The sequence below is a fragment of the Aspergillus flavus genome, chromosome 4 (assembly GCF_009017415.1).
Source record: "Aspergillus flavus chromosome 4, complete sequence".
NCBI classification, from domain to species: Eukaryota; Fungi; Ascomycota; class Eurotiomycetes; order Eurotiales; family Aspergillaceae; genus Aspergillus; species Aspergillus flavus.
This window is the reverse complement of record NC_092405.1, coordinates 1,402,364-1,416,882: the sequence shown is the minus strand read 5'-3', so window position 1 is coordinate 1,416,882 and position 14,519 is coordinate 1,402,364. Positions and strand designations below refer to the sequence as shown.

Below are 14,519 nucleotides of genomic sequence, written 5' to 3'. Positions count from 1 at the left end.
CCTTCTCTACCATTCTTTCTCTCGCTATCACTTGACTGTTTTGTTCATCTTCATTATTTTACTTCTTTCACACTCTTTCACTCGTTTCCCTCTGCTTCCGACGCTCCGTCCCAATTTCCGTGGCCTTTCCGGGGCCGTCCGCTCCTTACAGTATTATCCCTCGTAGCCGGCGCAACAAGCAGACCTTGATTCTCGGTTTTAGCATATCTCCTTCGCATCGGTTTATTTCGGAATCGCTCGATTGTTAAACGTCCTCGGTGTAGTCGATTCACACAGCGTCGTTTTTCCGGCCCTCCTCCGTTCGACGTTATAAAGTTTCGATACTTGGTTATACAAGGCTGTGTGGCTTGGGTGCAGCATAATCAATGGTATCAATGGGAAATTGAAGGCCTCCAGACAGCATCGGGCTTTCCATTGGTCATAGGGAAGTCATATTGGTCTGGAGGTATCTGTGCGTCTGGATCACTTACTACGGGGTTAACCGGACAGTTGTTGGCTCGTTGTAATTTCACAATTGGGTTTTCGACGTTATCAGGGCAATGGCTTCGATCTCTCTGCCTCTGCAGCCGCAGACTACGTCAGCATTTTCCCAGTATCTCGACTCTGCGGATCAGTTTCCCGGCAGACACAGCCGCCGCAATCTGACAATGTCCACACCACTTCCAAACCCACCGTTTATCTTTCCAGCGCGGGATCCAGATGCAACAACTCAGACTCCGACAGCCCAACCTGGTGGGCCTCCACCCCTTCCCGCCTTTTCTTTTAACCCGGGATCCGCACATTCATCACAACCCTCGATGCCGAACCTCCCTGTGAATCGAGCAGGCGGACATCGTCGCCGATGTAGCGAGTTTGTCGGCGCGGAGCAAATTGTAAGCTCCGGGACAGTAGAGGCGAGTCGGGGCGATGAGGTAAACTTCAACACAACACCGACTAAGCTCCCTGTTCCTGGGCCTGGTTTCAGTGCAGGTGGTCCTGGAAAGCGTCGCCATGCCCATCGGCGCTCGGCGGCGATCTCCAGTGTTGATCTAACCGCTATATCGAATACGCTCGATTTAAAGCCCGCTGTCGGAAGTGCGCCACTGTTCTCGACGGGCGCAAAGCGTGATCTTGCTGCATCTGACGAGGCTCTTAGACCCACATGCTATTCAGCAACCACCTTAGGTCGATTTACTCCGCCCGCATCTCCCCAGATTATGATTAATGATGAATCCTTGCCCGCTGTCCAGCTTGAAACAGCAAGCGATCGTCTCACCGATGAGCGGCCCATTTCCGAAATTTCGAAGGATTCTGGAAGCACTGTACGACCGGAGGATAAAGCTAGAAATAGCGAAAAGCCTGGTCCACCTACAAGCGAGCTGCCGTCATCTGTGGATCGAGCTCAGAAGCCGAGACCGAGAACTGCGGATGCATCTCTGATGCTCGATCCCAACACGATCAGTGGAACCGATGATGCATCTCGGATGAAGCGGCCTCTTTCTGCCACAGGACACTCTCGTTTTCGCAAAAGTATATCTTCTGGAATTATTGACGCCGCATTGAGGAGACATCATGGCGGTGACAGTCGCTGGACAGAATCCTCAAGACACTCTTCTTCCGACGATGGTGATTCATATGCATCCACCGAGGATGCCCGTGGGTCGTTTGAGTCTACGTCTGCCTCAAAGAAAAAGTCAAAGACTAAGAAAAGACAGAAGAAAGTACGTTCTTGGGCCGGAGCCATTCTTACCCGAGGAAAGGGGAAGCGCCATTCGTCAAAGGAAGAGACGAAGGACGAAACGAATCAGTCCGAAGTTCCCCCTCCAGCGATTAAGAGGACCAATTCAGATCTCGGGTCAGCAGTGGACGTGAATTTCGACGATGATGAGGATATCGTCATCATTCGGACCCCTACCAATCCCGCTGCTCCAAGATCGCATGAACCAACATCTGAAGTTGAACCTCACATCTCCCTGGAAAATTCGTGGAAGCCACGGAGTTTCTATGAGCAAACTACACAAAATGATGCTCTGAGCCCTATCATCGACTTGGATGCGGCTCTGGGACCTTTTAATACCCCTGATGGGCGATCCCGCTGTACCCCTGAGAGCGGGTTCTCAGCAGCGACAAAACGGATGTATAGTGGTGGACGACGGGGCGAATTTGTCGGGCCAGAAATGCGCTATCACCGACGCGCAGAAAGTGCCCCGGAAATGCCTCCTTTTGACCGTAGCTTCCTCAACCAAGCGCGTCTCGCGAATAATGCGTCCTTGGAAAATCCGGATGTGTTCTACGAAGAAGAGGAAGACGCTTTTCTGGCGGCCACAAGTGATTCACCCAAGCACAGCGATGAAATTATTGCGGCACAGGCTGTTTCCTCCGGTGCTGAAAGTGTCGACCTCCAATCAGAGGGCAGCAAAGTTAGCTCAGACACCCTCACTCGGGAACACACGAGCGAAGTCAATACACAGCAGTCGGGTCTCGGTATTCAGAAAGACGGGCTGCCTGAGCCGTCAGAGCCTAACGCTATTTCTGCGTACCAGGATAATAGCAGTCTCGTAGGGCAACAGTATGCCATTGGCCAGCTTCACAATGCAAAGAACCCTTTCAGCAGTCGACCAAAAAGCCCAGGACCAGCGGAGATTATCAAACAGGAGATTTGGCAACGTAGACTGGGAGTCCCTCCTAGTCCCGATGTTTCTCCACGATTTCTACCTGCTGACAATAGGCCTTCCACTTCACCTATTGAACTCACCCCGAATATTCCTCCTTTCTCTCTTCAGGGTGGTAGTTCTTTGTCTAACTCCTCCTTTCCATCTCCCGACTTCACTGGCTCTTCATCTGATGCCCCTCGCTCGATCACGACGTCCTCCACCACCGACCGTAATTTCTCGAGTCCTTCTTACAACCCTTCTATGGACTTTCCCCATGCATCGGTTGAAGATGTGCCTTCGTTGACTAGCAGTGCATCAACAACGACGAACCCTCTGAATCGATTCTCGGCTACTTTCTTTCCGCGGCCCCGGCTGTCTACAGATCGCTCTGCGTCGTTTTCTGCGGCCGTTCACAGGCGCAGTAGTCAGGCCAATAGTTCGAAGCGATCAAGCCTGGCCAGCCTTTCCAAGTTGGTTGTGGGGTCTCACGCGGAAAGGAGTAAGCTAAGTTATGAGGAAAAGCCGCCGAGCGATGAACCGGAGAAAGCGAAAAGGAAGAGCCACCGGATCAGCCGCTTGATGCACTTTTGGAAGACAAAGGACAAGGACAAATTGAGCGAGAGTGCAGTCCCGGAAGAACGGCTGTCATGACCAAAACCTCGATCCTACAAAGGAATCCGCTTCTTGTACATAGTTATCCTGATATGATTCCCTCGACGTGGTCTTTGGAAGATCGTTTATTGTTTCTATTGGCCTCGCCTTTTTATTTTTTTCTATTTTCTCCAGTCTGCCCACCTGTCCCGTCGGGCTGACTGACGAATCTCTTTTGATATGTGTTTACAAGCGTAAGAGTTCAATGCTCTCTTTACATCATTTCTCGTCTTTCATTAATGTCCGGTTACAATTTATGGACATATCATTCTCTGATTGTCTTTCGTTCATCGTTCAAAGCCTTTTTTCTTCTTTTTTCTTCTGAATCATCTTGGCGGTCATTTGATGTGCACTTTGCCTTTTAGTCTTTTGTTTGACCCATGTGGTATTCATGCCCTTGGCCATGTTAATATGGGATCTTTCTTTCCATCTTTCTTATTTGAACGGCTAACCGTTGGAGGCGCCGGTCAATATACTGTGAGACTTTCTGATTATCAGCATCCGAGTCTACGAGCTGGAAGCTATGAATAGAGTATCAATCTACACTCTCTGTCAATACTACTATGTGCTATGTCCAGCATTTGACTGCATGGTATGAAGTTATTGTTCGTTGTAGGGGTCCTAGGAATTGGTCTCAAATGCAAAACATTGCTAGTCGGATCGTCATTCTAGTGGATATACTGGCATTGAGTTATTGGAGTTATTGAAGCGAAACAACACAATTTGAGCACTTGTGAGAACTAGAATGGGAGCTCAAAGTTATAGCTCGAATTGATTGTTGCCTTACACCTCAGGCACACGTAATAAAAAAGTGACCGAACTGCACCGCTGGACCAAAGTACAGTCAACGAGTCAAACGATCCATCTAAACCGTATCTCTCTATTTTCAGAAATGAAAATAAAATATTTCAAAATCTCTTCCATTGTCCCAAAGAGTCTGTCGCAACTCTCCTCTCTCCATTTATATAAATCCTTATCGGTGCCCCACACTCGAACCCAAAAAAATAAAATATAATTCTTCAACAACGCCATCAACAATCCCTATATCAAGACATTCAATTAAAAAGGAGAATAATAAAAGGAAACAATGGGACCGCCACGCTCAACTATGCCCAAAAAGTCCTCTCCAGGGCAACACACCCGCGACAACAAGAAGGAGAAAAAGAAGCCCGCGCAAGCCCCTCGACGACAGACTAACCCACAGACAGACTCCGAGGAGACCAACCAGATCGATCTCTCGGCTACCATTCCGGTGACGCTGCAGCAGTTACTCTTGAATGTGTTCAGATCGGCTTTGCTGAACGATGTGTATGGGGGGGATGCAAATGCCGGGAAAGGCGATGCTACAGATGCTACCAGTACAGAGTCTCGTCAGCTGGATATCAAGACGCTGATCCAGACTATCAAGTCCCATCTCTACAATCGGGACTTTGACTCTGCGTTTACCGATGCAAAAGAGGATCTGCTGAGGGCTTATGCGTTGCGGTGGAGCGCGTCTAGGGCGTTGGGGTATGCCGGAGTTTTTAGGTCTTTGTTGAAGGTTCTGGTGGAGCAGGATGGTAGGTTGGTGTCTTCTACTGGGTCGAATCATGTTGTTTGTATTGGGGGTGGCGCGGGTGCTGAGATCGTTGCTCTGGCGGCTGCTTGGAGGGATTTGGTGGATGAGGTTGAGAGGCGGGAGGCTCTTTCTGCTGGTGTTGCTGGTGTTTCTTTGGATGGGGGTGACTGTGCTGCTGATGACCAAGGAAAATCGATAAGTCATCCTGCTCTCTCGGTGACGGCTGTTGATATCGCGGACTGGTCCAGCGTTGTTGATCGTTTGTCTTATACTATCCGGTCCCCGGCTGTGATGGGGTCGAAGTCCCATCCGGCGCCTTTGTTGAATCTTGGAAAACGTGGTGATGGTGAGGACGAAGGTGAGGATGCCGCTGGCTTCGCGGTTAGGTTCAGACGCTCCGATGTTCTTTCTATCTCGGAAGATGAGCTTAAGGATCTTCTCTATCTTGAGACGTCGGATAAGGGAAATACTACCGTCATGGTGACGCTCATGTTCACGTTGAATGAACTATTCTCGACTTCTATGGCGAAAGCAACTGCTTTCTTGCTCCGCACGACGGACCTCGTACGACCGGGGACGCTGCTTCTTGTGGTGGATAGTCCGGGGAGCTATTCTACGCTGAAACTCGGCAAGGGTAAAGCGCAGGAAGGTGCTGCGTCTGCTGCTGCTGTACAGGAACGCCAGTATCCTATGAAGTTCCTCTTGGACCATACGCTTCTTTCTGTTGCGGAGGGGAAGTGGGAACGGGTCTATTCGCAGGATTCGCGGTGGTGGAGGAGAGATGCGGCTAGGCTGGGGTATGATGTTGGTGAAGGGGCTGGGTTGGAGGATATGCGGTATCAAGTTCATATTTACCGAAGGTTGGCTAATTAGGGGAGGGGTTGTATGGAGTTTTATGGGAATCGCGATAAAGGATATGCTATTGTGAGATTAGGATTGCTTGATTCACAGAATGATACCATTACCGTCATCTAATGCAAGCTGCCCCGTCCAAGTAACCTGGAATATATGTAGAGAGGAATGGATATGCTATTGCTACAAGTTGGTCGAAGTGGGTAAAGAGTAAAAGGAAAAGTGAAGCCAGCCATACAACATCATTCGCCAGGGGAGATCATGCACGCCCAGATAGATCCGTCCAGTTGAAAAGGTTCAGAAAATACAACATCAGTTCAGGCGAGTGTGGAAGGAAAGATATATCGGAAAATTAAGGACACTCGGACACCGCATCTAGCTCCTCAGGCCCAGAAGAAGGCTGGTGTTCTTACCACCTTCCTTGCCATCATTACCAGGGAGATACGTGACATTCGGGTTGGTCGATAGTGTATGCGCAATTTCCTTGCTGGCGTCAATACGACGGATCTCGATAAGACCGCTACCGGCCTTGGCGACGGCTTTGCTGATGATATCGGCACTCTCGGCTTCACCCTCCGCACGGATAACGTTGGCCTGACGTTCCTGCTCGGCTCTCTCGACGATGAAACGGGCCCGTTCGGCGTCCTGCTGGGCGATCTGCTTCTGCTCTACGGCGCGGGTGAATTCCTTTCCGAAGGTCATGTGTGTAATCGAGACATCTTCCAGGGCGATGTTGAACTGTGCTGCACGCTTCATGAGGTCTGTGCGGATACGGTTCGAGACAGCTTCACGCTGGGTGATGAGCTCGGCGGCGTCGAACTGGGCGACGATGGCTTTGAGGACCTCGTTACCGATGGAGGGGAGAACACGCTCATCGTAGTCGGTACCGTAAGACTAAAGAGCAATCAATACCGGCCAATAATCATATTAATCTCTTGAGCGTATGTGTCCTACCTGGTAGATGGCCGGCAGCTTCGGGACCTCAGGACGGTGGAGAACACGCAGTGTCAAGCTGACCATCTGCAAGTCCTTACTTCCGGTGGTAGTGGAGATGTTACGGGGCTTAGTTCGAACATCGTAGACGATCGCCTTCTGCAACCAGGGGATAAGGAAATGGGTTCCTTCGTTGACGACCTTCTCCTGCACACCAGACAACCGGTCGAAGATGACAGCGCGGGAACCACCACGAACGTCGTAAATAGAGTTGTTGAAGATCAGGGCGCCCGTGGCGACGGGGAGAGCCAGACGGTAGATGTTGTAGAGACCGTTTGCCGCCATGGTTGAGAGGGGGATTGTTCACTAATGATTAGTCGATGAGGAGCTTCAAAGGGTTGGATCAACTTGATGATGTCGGGCTTTTCGCATGCTGTCCCGATGCGGACTAGTGCCGGGCGGAAACCTCATCTTCCCAACTTCGCCGTTTTGGCCCGAACTCGAACCTCGTCTTTCTCTTTGCCCTTAGTCTCTTCAGTTCCACCTTCTCCGCATTTCCAGTCGTTTAATATCCAGACGCATTCCTTCAAAATGGGTGGCCACTTGGATCCTAAGAACGGAGTGTAAGTAGTCCCTGCATTTGGGGCCGTGGTTGGCTTTCGTTCCCAGGGTCTTCCGGCCGGGTGCGGTTCAACTACGCAGCCCTATGCTTTGCAATTCACTCCAGTATTGCTCTTTATATGGTGTCCCGTGGGGTATAAGGAAGATCGAAGTGGCTAACAGTAAGCCCTGAACAGTTTCCTCGGTACCTGGGGTGATTTCGGTATGTCCCACGACCCTCGCATTCAGTGAGAATTTCGCGCTATCTCGAAGAGCACAAGCACGATCAATTGGACGGCTTTCAGGACACAAATCCAGAAAATATACTATATGAATTCCAATGATTGCGGACTTGCCAGCAGAGAGTCGCGAGATGTCATTTTCCATCCAACGCCCATACTGATACCCATATCCTTTTTTAGGTTGCCCTACCCCCCAGCGCATCGCCTCCTACTCTCTGTCTCCCAACCGTCAGCGCCCCTTGGCTGGTACCGCCCACGCTGCTTTCTTCAACACCTTCCGGAGATTCAGACACCAGGTTCTCTACGTCGCTCCTCCTTTTATCATCGCCTACGCCGCCATGAACTGGGCTATTGAGAAGTACGTGCTGATACCTTATTCAATTCACAGTTGGCTGTTGGTTATGGGTGAATTAGTGACTAACTCACAACGTTTAGGAACCACTACCTCAACTCCAAGCCTGGTCGCCTTGCTGAGGGTGGTGACGAGTAAATGGTTATTTAAATCGGTGCTATGATTTCAAACTGGAGGATTAAAGAGTGGGATTGCAATGTACAGTAACTAGAAGCAATCGAATGCGCTGCGTGTTCCATTGTCCGACCTATGCTTCTTGGGTTCTACTATGCTACGACGCGTATGACTCCTGCGACTGTAATCCGGTGTCATGGCTCTGTTCCTCGCGCCTCAGATCAGAAATGAATGCTATTTAATGCTCATACTAGTAAGGAGAAATCAAGAGACGAGTTATTTACCGTCTGGTAGGTAGATAAGATATTTCTATGTGGGCAGGTTGTTGGCATTGGATTTGGGAGAAGCTCCAATCAAATGACTTGAATTTGGCATAGGATCCACTGGTCATGATTGGCCAATTCACCCAGACTGCAAACAGGGCTGCTTTGCTTAGGCCGATATAGGAAGGCGGTCGACCTTCCGGGATAGCCCTGTATTCTACTGTGTAGTATACCGCTAATCCGTACTAATTCCACGTTTGATAGACACAGGCTTTTTCAGCAAAATTTCTAACCACCAAATATCATTGCTGGCTATATGATGAGCTAGAGATTCTGGTCCTGTGAATGGTTCAATATGCAATATGTTCAACTATTCTGTCAGGAAACAATCACCTATTCGATTGGGTGTTTAGGGAGTCCCGGAGTATACCGACAAGCAGCCCTTTACACTGAATGTTTGTTTCTCGATCACTCCATGTGAGCAGCTCCATAGGTCGGAGGAAGTAAAGAAAAGCAAGCATGCTGTTGGGCACTATGTGGCCTTTAGGCAGAACTGAGACATTCATTGCCTGTTGTCTTTCCTCAGCCTCGTATTTAAACACATGTTTGTCCCCAGACGATGACTCTCGCAATTGGAATCTTCAACGCTCTGCTGGTCCTTAGAGATACATCAGAATGACAGAAATCAATACCTTCGACCTTCTTGATTCCATCAATTGGAGTGCCCTCCGTCATGCCTACGGGAGTGCGTGGGACGTCCCCGCTCAGCTACGAGCTCTCCGTTCAGGAAATGCGGAAATAAAAGAGAACGCCCAAAGATCCCTCTGCGGCAACATATTCCATCAAGGAGATCGCTATGAAGCCACTGCCTACGCAGTCCCCTGTTTATTGAAAGTTCTTGAAGACTCGTCCTCGTCCGCCTTTGCACGGGTCTTTCTGATTAGCCTTCTGGTACACTTGGCCCTGGGTTATGCGGATACGTTCCTACCAAATGGCGTCAATTTCCCTGAATGGCAGGAATTCGCAGAGAAGAAACAGGGTCCCGAGTTTGAAGCGGAAATGCACCAGTCGCATGAAGGTTTCGTCAATCGGGCAAAAAATCACGAGGAAAGAGCCTCATGCAACGAGTTCCGCAATAGGATGCTCGAAAAGCACTGTAGGCGTGCTAAGGATGAGCTTGCAGCGTACAAAGCTGTTAAGGCTGGGGTCCCTGTTTTCCAGACTTGCCTCGATCATTACAGTGTCTAAGTAAGATCTTGGGCTGCCTATGCGCTTGCGTGGTTTCCTGGGGAACCCTCTGGTGAAGGCTATCGTGATAGTGTTACTGTCTTGAAAGGGCTCCTTGAGAAGGAGGAAGACACTGTTGTTCTTGCGAGTGCTATTATCTCACTCGGCTTGCTAAATGGGCGCTTTGATGATGCTCGGCCGGAGGGGATAGATGGATTGGTCTCTCGTCTACGTAGCTACTCGACTGATACGCGCCCCTTGGTTCGAGGGGCTGCGGCAGTAGCGCTCATTCGTCTCAGATATGAGGAGCCTGAACACGTCGATACATTGATAAGTATCTTGGCAGACCGCTCCTTCAAGGGACTCGATGCTCGAGAGTGCTCCGCCAGAACGTCGTTCCCGTTCCAAGAAGGGGACGTGGCTGGATATAGTGTCAAAGTTTTGGGAACTATCAACGCAGATGATTATCCAGGCGCGGTCACAGCCATCTTTGATGCTTTACCAGGATCATCTGGTCTTGGCATTATCATGCTTCTTGAAGGTCTTTTGGCGTTGGTATTTGGTCCTGAGCCCGAGCACATGAAGGTAACGCCGTTCGAACAGCTCAGTCTGGTTCAGCAACTAACTGTGGCCGCGCTGGCGGGGATGGATGATAAGATGTGGGAAAGGGCAGATTCTAAGTATCCTCTGGACATTTGGAACATACCTGCTGGCAGTTGAGATGATTGTCGTGCCTATGTTGGTTTGCCAGTTATTGGTTCTTCTGATATATACAATAGTGTTTAGTTGAATCAGGTGTCAGTTGACCCAAGAAGTAAAATTTACAAGTTATTATTCAGAAAACCATCTCTTTTGTGCCTGGGTATGATCTTGTACATCTTATAGATCAGTCTTTGAAGCTCATTGATGCGTCGACCAAGTGCTTATCAGCTCAAGACAATACCACTCTGCTCTACGTGATTCAATGTAGGTCAATCATGAATCATTGACTGGTCTTGGGTATTTTCCCGGTAAGCGTCAGACGCAACTTGTGCCTACACACTTCCAGGTCATACAAAGCTGTCAGATTACGATAAGAAGTAATGAAGCTGCTTTAAAAGGTACACTGTGATGCTCGACCATCCAAATAACATGTCATAAAACAGCGATTGCTACTATGCCAACAAAACTCAGGATAAATCCACTGACTCTCAATATCTCATTCCAGCGCTATCGACTACTCCTTCCAGGTAACAGAGACTGACCAAAATCTAGGAAATATAACATCCCATGCTGGATCCTTACGGAAATCAACCAAGATCAGTGTCGGTGGCTTAGGAATTGAAAGACCACTGCGATAAAACAACTTGTCCACCGCTATGCACAACTTCTTCTTGAACACCGGGTACACGAGACGCTTCCTAGATCTTCCGACTTGGGTCCTCAGAGACGCTGGACCCATATAGTGTGGCGTTGCTATCAACTTCAGAGATCGGACGCCTAGTAATCCTTGACCAGATAGTACCTGCGCAAGCGTGTTCACATGCTCAGCAGAAATGTCTTCAATCTGCAACTTGCGGATGATCTTGTAGCTGTAGCCTCGGAGATTGTTAAAGAAGTGTCGCAAATGAGGCACGCTTTTCAGCCCGAAAGCAAAGTTCGTATAGAGAACCTTGCGAGCTTCGGAATAGATCTGATGGTTGGTAATCATTAGAGAGAGCCTGTTCTCCCCCTGGGGAGCTATGTTGTCTATCAGCTTCTTGCTGGTGTTTGTGGTCTCTAGCTCAAAGTAGTAATCGTAGATAATGAGGCGAAGCTCAAAGGGGAGGGAGAGGAAGGGAAAAATGATCTTGGTATTGCTGTTCCCAAAGTGCCTGTTCACAGCCTTCCAGATGTCGAAACTGTCGACGCCCTTGTTTCTGCCCTTATTTGCCCCCACCAGGATCTCCAGGAACGGCACCACTGTAGTGGGTGGGCATCTTTCCTCTACAATGTCTGACATCCATTCCACGAGGCCTTCTCTGACATTGAGCTTAATGGATTCTGGCAGTGATATCAAGGTGGCTAGGAACTCGACTGCGGTCTGGCTGAAGCGGGTCATGTCTTGGGATTTCTCTTGTTAGTAGACATCTATACCCTTCTCTGTGGGACGCACGTACCCGTTTGAGAGACTAGATGGCGGGCTGCGCTCTCCACGCCATTCTTGTAGAAAGCTTCATGCTTTGCGCGGAATAATCGGAGAACTTCAGATGCATGCTGATCTGCCAGGATCGTTGGCGGGTCTTTTGACAAGTCGCTCATTTTGTAACCAAGTGCGTGGCTTTTGTAGATAAAAGGCGTGCTTTTTGATGAACATAGGGGTGAGTGCGTGTGTATTGGAAGGGTGGTTGAGTGTGTTTTTGTGGTGATAAGGTTCTGGGTGTGACTGACCTGGGGTAGTGAATATGTCTTAGGGGTCACACTGATAGTGAATAGATGGCTTACATTCACACAAATTATCCTGTAAACACACGCACATTGAGGGGATAGAGATGTTTGTCATGTTTTGGTGGCGTTTGTTGCATGATGATATCAGGTAGGGAACATGCTTAAACGGTGTAAATGTCAATTGTCAAAGAAAGCATCAAGGGATAAGAGAAGCAACTTCTTGTCCATGTTCGACAGATAAGAGTATATTAGTGGACAGATAGATGGATATACCCCAGGGTCTTCATAGATCTCCAGGGTCGGTACGCAGGAACTAAACATCCTTGTTTAGAAGCTGTATGGCTAACTGTTGGAGCTGGAAGTTGTTCCTTAAGGTGGATGCTAGACTGACTTTACCTACTGTCAGGGTCACTAGTGTTGAAGCGCTAGGATTGTGTTTCTGTACTGGTCTGGAAGTCAACTCACTACTTCCTTTGTCTTAGAATTGAGAGATATTTGGACGATATGGTAGATGTAGCTGTGGTTGATCTTCCAAGATTTTGGACTAGTATAACTGATGGAGAATTGGGAAATTTAGTGATAGTTTGCTTGGGCCCTCTATTAGACATTATTTGTACCTTCAACTTGCTCTCGTTATAGGATGGTCTCCCTCTATTACAATTTGTTCTTGTTACTTTGTACAATCTCTTAATGTACTGTCGGGGGATCATGTCGGCGATAGTTTTCCCTTTTAGGGTAAGATAGGATGGGACCGCTAACAGTTTGTTCTTACTTCATTTTTGAGAATGGACCAATGACTACGCCCAATTGAGTCTTTGGGGAAGGGCTAGAGTGCTTCTGAATGGACGCCGTAGCTCAATTGACCCATCAATTGCCTTGTCTTGGGAAGTAGTTTCAAAGAAAAAGACTGAGAGTATTGTGTACTACTCTGACCCCAAAACGGATGAGAGTGGGAAAAATTTCTCAAAAATACGGAGGTAACCCCAATACACCACGGTCGATACCCAAAATACGCATCTTGATGAACCCCCACTTGGCTCGCGCATCTTCTTCGCTTTCTCTTTCTTCTCTCCTCTTCTCTTCCTTCTCTTCTTCTCTCTCTCGACGTTTACCTTCTCGTGCTTTTCGTCATACCCTTTTTCGTTCGCACTTCTCCCACTCCATCACCATGTCCGAGAAAACTCACCCCACTATCCAGGGTACGTATCTTTCTTCATGATCACCGTTGTCGCCAAATGTGCCCCTCCATCAATCAACAGGATACCCCGCCTCCATCACCCACCAATCTGCACCTCTCAATGGCTTTAACACCCCTCTCGACGGTGATCAAATCTCGGATTGAATCGAACGAGGACTTGAATTGCGTCGCATAGCGATTGTGATCTCTTTTAATGTTTGGCATGCATTCGCTAACATTACTTTTCCTGCTCAGATGGCTGGTTCTCCGAGAAGTCCAACATGTGGCCTGGTCAGGCCATGAGCCTCAAGGTCAACCAGATCCTGCACCACGAGAAGTCTAAGTACCAGGATGTCCTCGTCTTCGAGAGCAGCGACTACGGCACTGTCCTCGTTCTGGACAATGTCATCCAGTGCACTGAGCGGGATGAGTTCTCGTACGTCGCCTTTGTCCAACCTTTACCCCCACGGGTTGAGAGGCACATCGGCTAATTTAATACAGCTACCAGGAGATGATCACCCACCTCGCCATGAACTCTCACCCCAACCCCGAGAAGGTCCTGGTCATCGGTGGTGGAGACGGCGGTGTTCTCCGTGAGGTCGTCAAGCACGATACCGTCAAGAAGGCCATCCTGTGCGATATCGATGAGGTATACAGCCTTGAATACATTTCCAGGTAAACTGGAACTAAGTCAATCTTTCTAGGCCGTCATCCGTGTCTCTAAGAAGTACCTCCCCGGCATGAGCATCGGCTTCCAACACCCCAACGTCGAGGAGTTCGTCGGCGATGGCTTTGAGTTCCTCAAAACCCACAAGAACGAGTTCGACGTCATCATCACCGACAGCTCCGACCCTGAGGGTCCTGCTGAGAGTCTCTTCCAGAAGCCCTACTTTGAGCTCCTGCGCGATGCGCTCCGTGACGGAGGTGTCATCACCACACAAGGTTGTTCGTCGCCTTTCCTTCCTGTCTGCCTGTGGCTCCCCGAAAGATTCCCCGTTTTTTTTTTTTCTTTATCTCTCCCCCTATCTCCCTCTCTTTGCTGTTATATACCTATTTTTTGTACTACCTTTGCCCTGCAATTTCTCCCTGACCCCTCTCCACCCCTCCTCCTTTCCTTGTTGACTGCACACAAATGAATCAGAAGAGCATAGAACTGATTAGATTACGCCCCAAACCACCCGACTCCCCCGGGAATCGGTTTGGGTTAGCATTTTAACACCTACAGCCGAGAACCAGTGGCTGCACCTTTCTCTCATCACCGACCTCAAGAAGGCCTGCAAGGAAGTCTTCCCCGTCGCCGAATACGCCTACACCACCATCCCCACCTACCCCTCCGGCCAGATTGGCTTCATGGTCTGCTGCAAGGACGCCAACCGCAACGTGCGTGAGCCCGTCCGCAGCTGGACTCGCGAGGAGGAGGAGCGTCTCTGCCGCTACTACAACCAGGATATCCACCGGGCTAGCTTCGTTCTTCCCAACTTTGCCCGTAAGGCTTTGAACTAGATTGATAT

At 49.2% G+C, this 14,519-nt stretch overlaps 7 protein-coding genes across 7 annotated transcripts; 5 read left to right on the top strand and 2 right to left on the bottom strand.

Annotated features, from left to right (window-relative positions):
- Positions 1 to 797: 797 nt before the first annotated feature.
- Positions 798 to 3,445, top strand: F9C07_2068304 (uncharacterized protein; the record flags this gene model as incomplete). Its single annotated transcript, XM_041285781.2, has 2 exons — positions 798 to 3,132; positions 3,420 to 3,445. 2 exons carry the CDS (start codon positions 798 to 800, stop codon positions 3,443 to 3,445), a joined length of 2,361 nt encoding a protein of 786 aa, XP_041145973.2.
- A 383-nt stretch (positions 3,446 to 3,828) lies between these two features.
- On the top strand, positions 3,829 to 5,940 carry F9C07_1514050 (uncharacterized protein). Its single transcript, XM_041285780.2, has one exon. It carries the CDS (start codon positions 4,372 to 4,374, stop codon positions 5,713 to 5,715), a length of 1,344 nt encoding a protein of 447 aa, XP_041145972.1. The 5' UTR covers positions 3,829 to 4,371; the 3' UTR covers positions 5,716 to 5,940.
- Positions 5,941 to 6,069: 129 nt separating this feature from the next.
- On the bottom strand, positions 6,070 to 6,972 carry F9C07_3681 (putative prohibitin complex subunit Phb1; the record flags this gene model as incomplete). Its single annotated transcript, XM_041291781.1, has 2 exons — positions 6,070 to 6,588; positions 6,649 to 6,972. The coding sequence occupies 2 exons, from the start codon at positions 6,970 to 6,972 to the stop codon at positions 6,070 to 6,072; spliced, it is 843 nt and encodes a 280-aa protein (XP_041145971.1).
- A 246-nt stretch (positions 6,973 to 7,218) lies between these two features.
- Positions 7,219 to 7,959, top strand: F9C07_3680 (putative ubiquinol-cytochrome C reductase complex subunit UcrQ; the record flags this gene model as incomplete). Its single annotated transcript, XM_041291789.1, has 4 exons — positions 7,219 to 7,250; positions 7,425 to 7,450; positions 7,650 to 7,827; positions 7,905 to 7,959. 4 exons carry the CDS (start codon positions 7,219 to 7,221, stop codon positions 7,957 to 7,959), a joined length of 291 nt encoding a protein of 96 aa, XP_041145970.1.
- A 914-nt stretch (positions 7,960 to 8,873) lies between these two features.
- On the top strand, positions 8,874 to 10,145 carry F9C07_3679 (uncharacterized protein; the record flags this gene model as incomplete). The annotated part of the gene is made up of 2 exons (XM_071511122.1): positions 8,874 to 9,382; positions 9,518 to 10,145. The coding sequence occupies 2 exons, from the start codon at positions 8,874 to 8,876 to the stop codon at positions 10,143 to 10,145; spliced, it is 1,137 nt and encodes a 378-aa protein (XP_071366361.1).
- A 496-nt stretch (positions 10,146 to 10,641) lies between these two features.
- Positions 10,642 to 11,705, bottom strand: F9C07_3678 (uncharacterized protein; the record flags this gene model as incomplete). The annotated part of the gene is made up of 2 exons (XM_041291780.1): positions 10,642 to 11,507; positions 11,564 to 11,705. 2 exons carry the CDS (start codon positions 11,703 to 11,705, stop codon positions 10,642 to 10,644), a joined length of 1,008 nt encoding a protein of 335 aa, XP_041145968.1.
- Positions 11,706 to 12,999: 1,294 nt separating this feature from the next.
- On the top strand, positions 13,000 to 14,511 carry F9C07_2202707 (spermidine synthase; the record flags this gene model as incomplete). The annotated part of the gene is made up of 5 exons (XM_071509543.1): positions 13,000 to 13,030; positions 13,264 to 13,444; positions 13,510 to 13,657; positions 13,713 to 13,950; positions 14,234 to 14,511. 5 exons carry the CDS (start codon positions 13,000 to 13,002, stop codon positions 14,509 to 14,511), a joined length of 876 nt encoding a protein of 291 aa, XP_071366360.1.
- Positions 14,512 to 14,519: the final 8 nt, after the last annotated feature.

Excerpts from the sequence above, each read along its gene's own strand:
- F9C07_1514050 (XM_041285780.2), top strand. The coding sequence starts at position 4,372 with ATGGGACCGCCACGCTCAACTATGCCCAAAAAGTCCTCTCCAGGGCAA.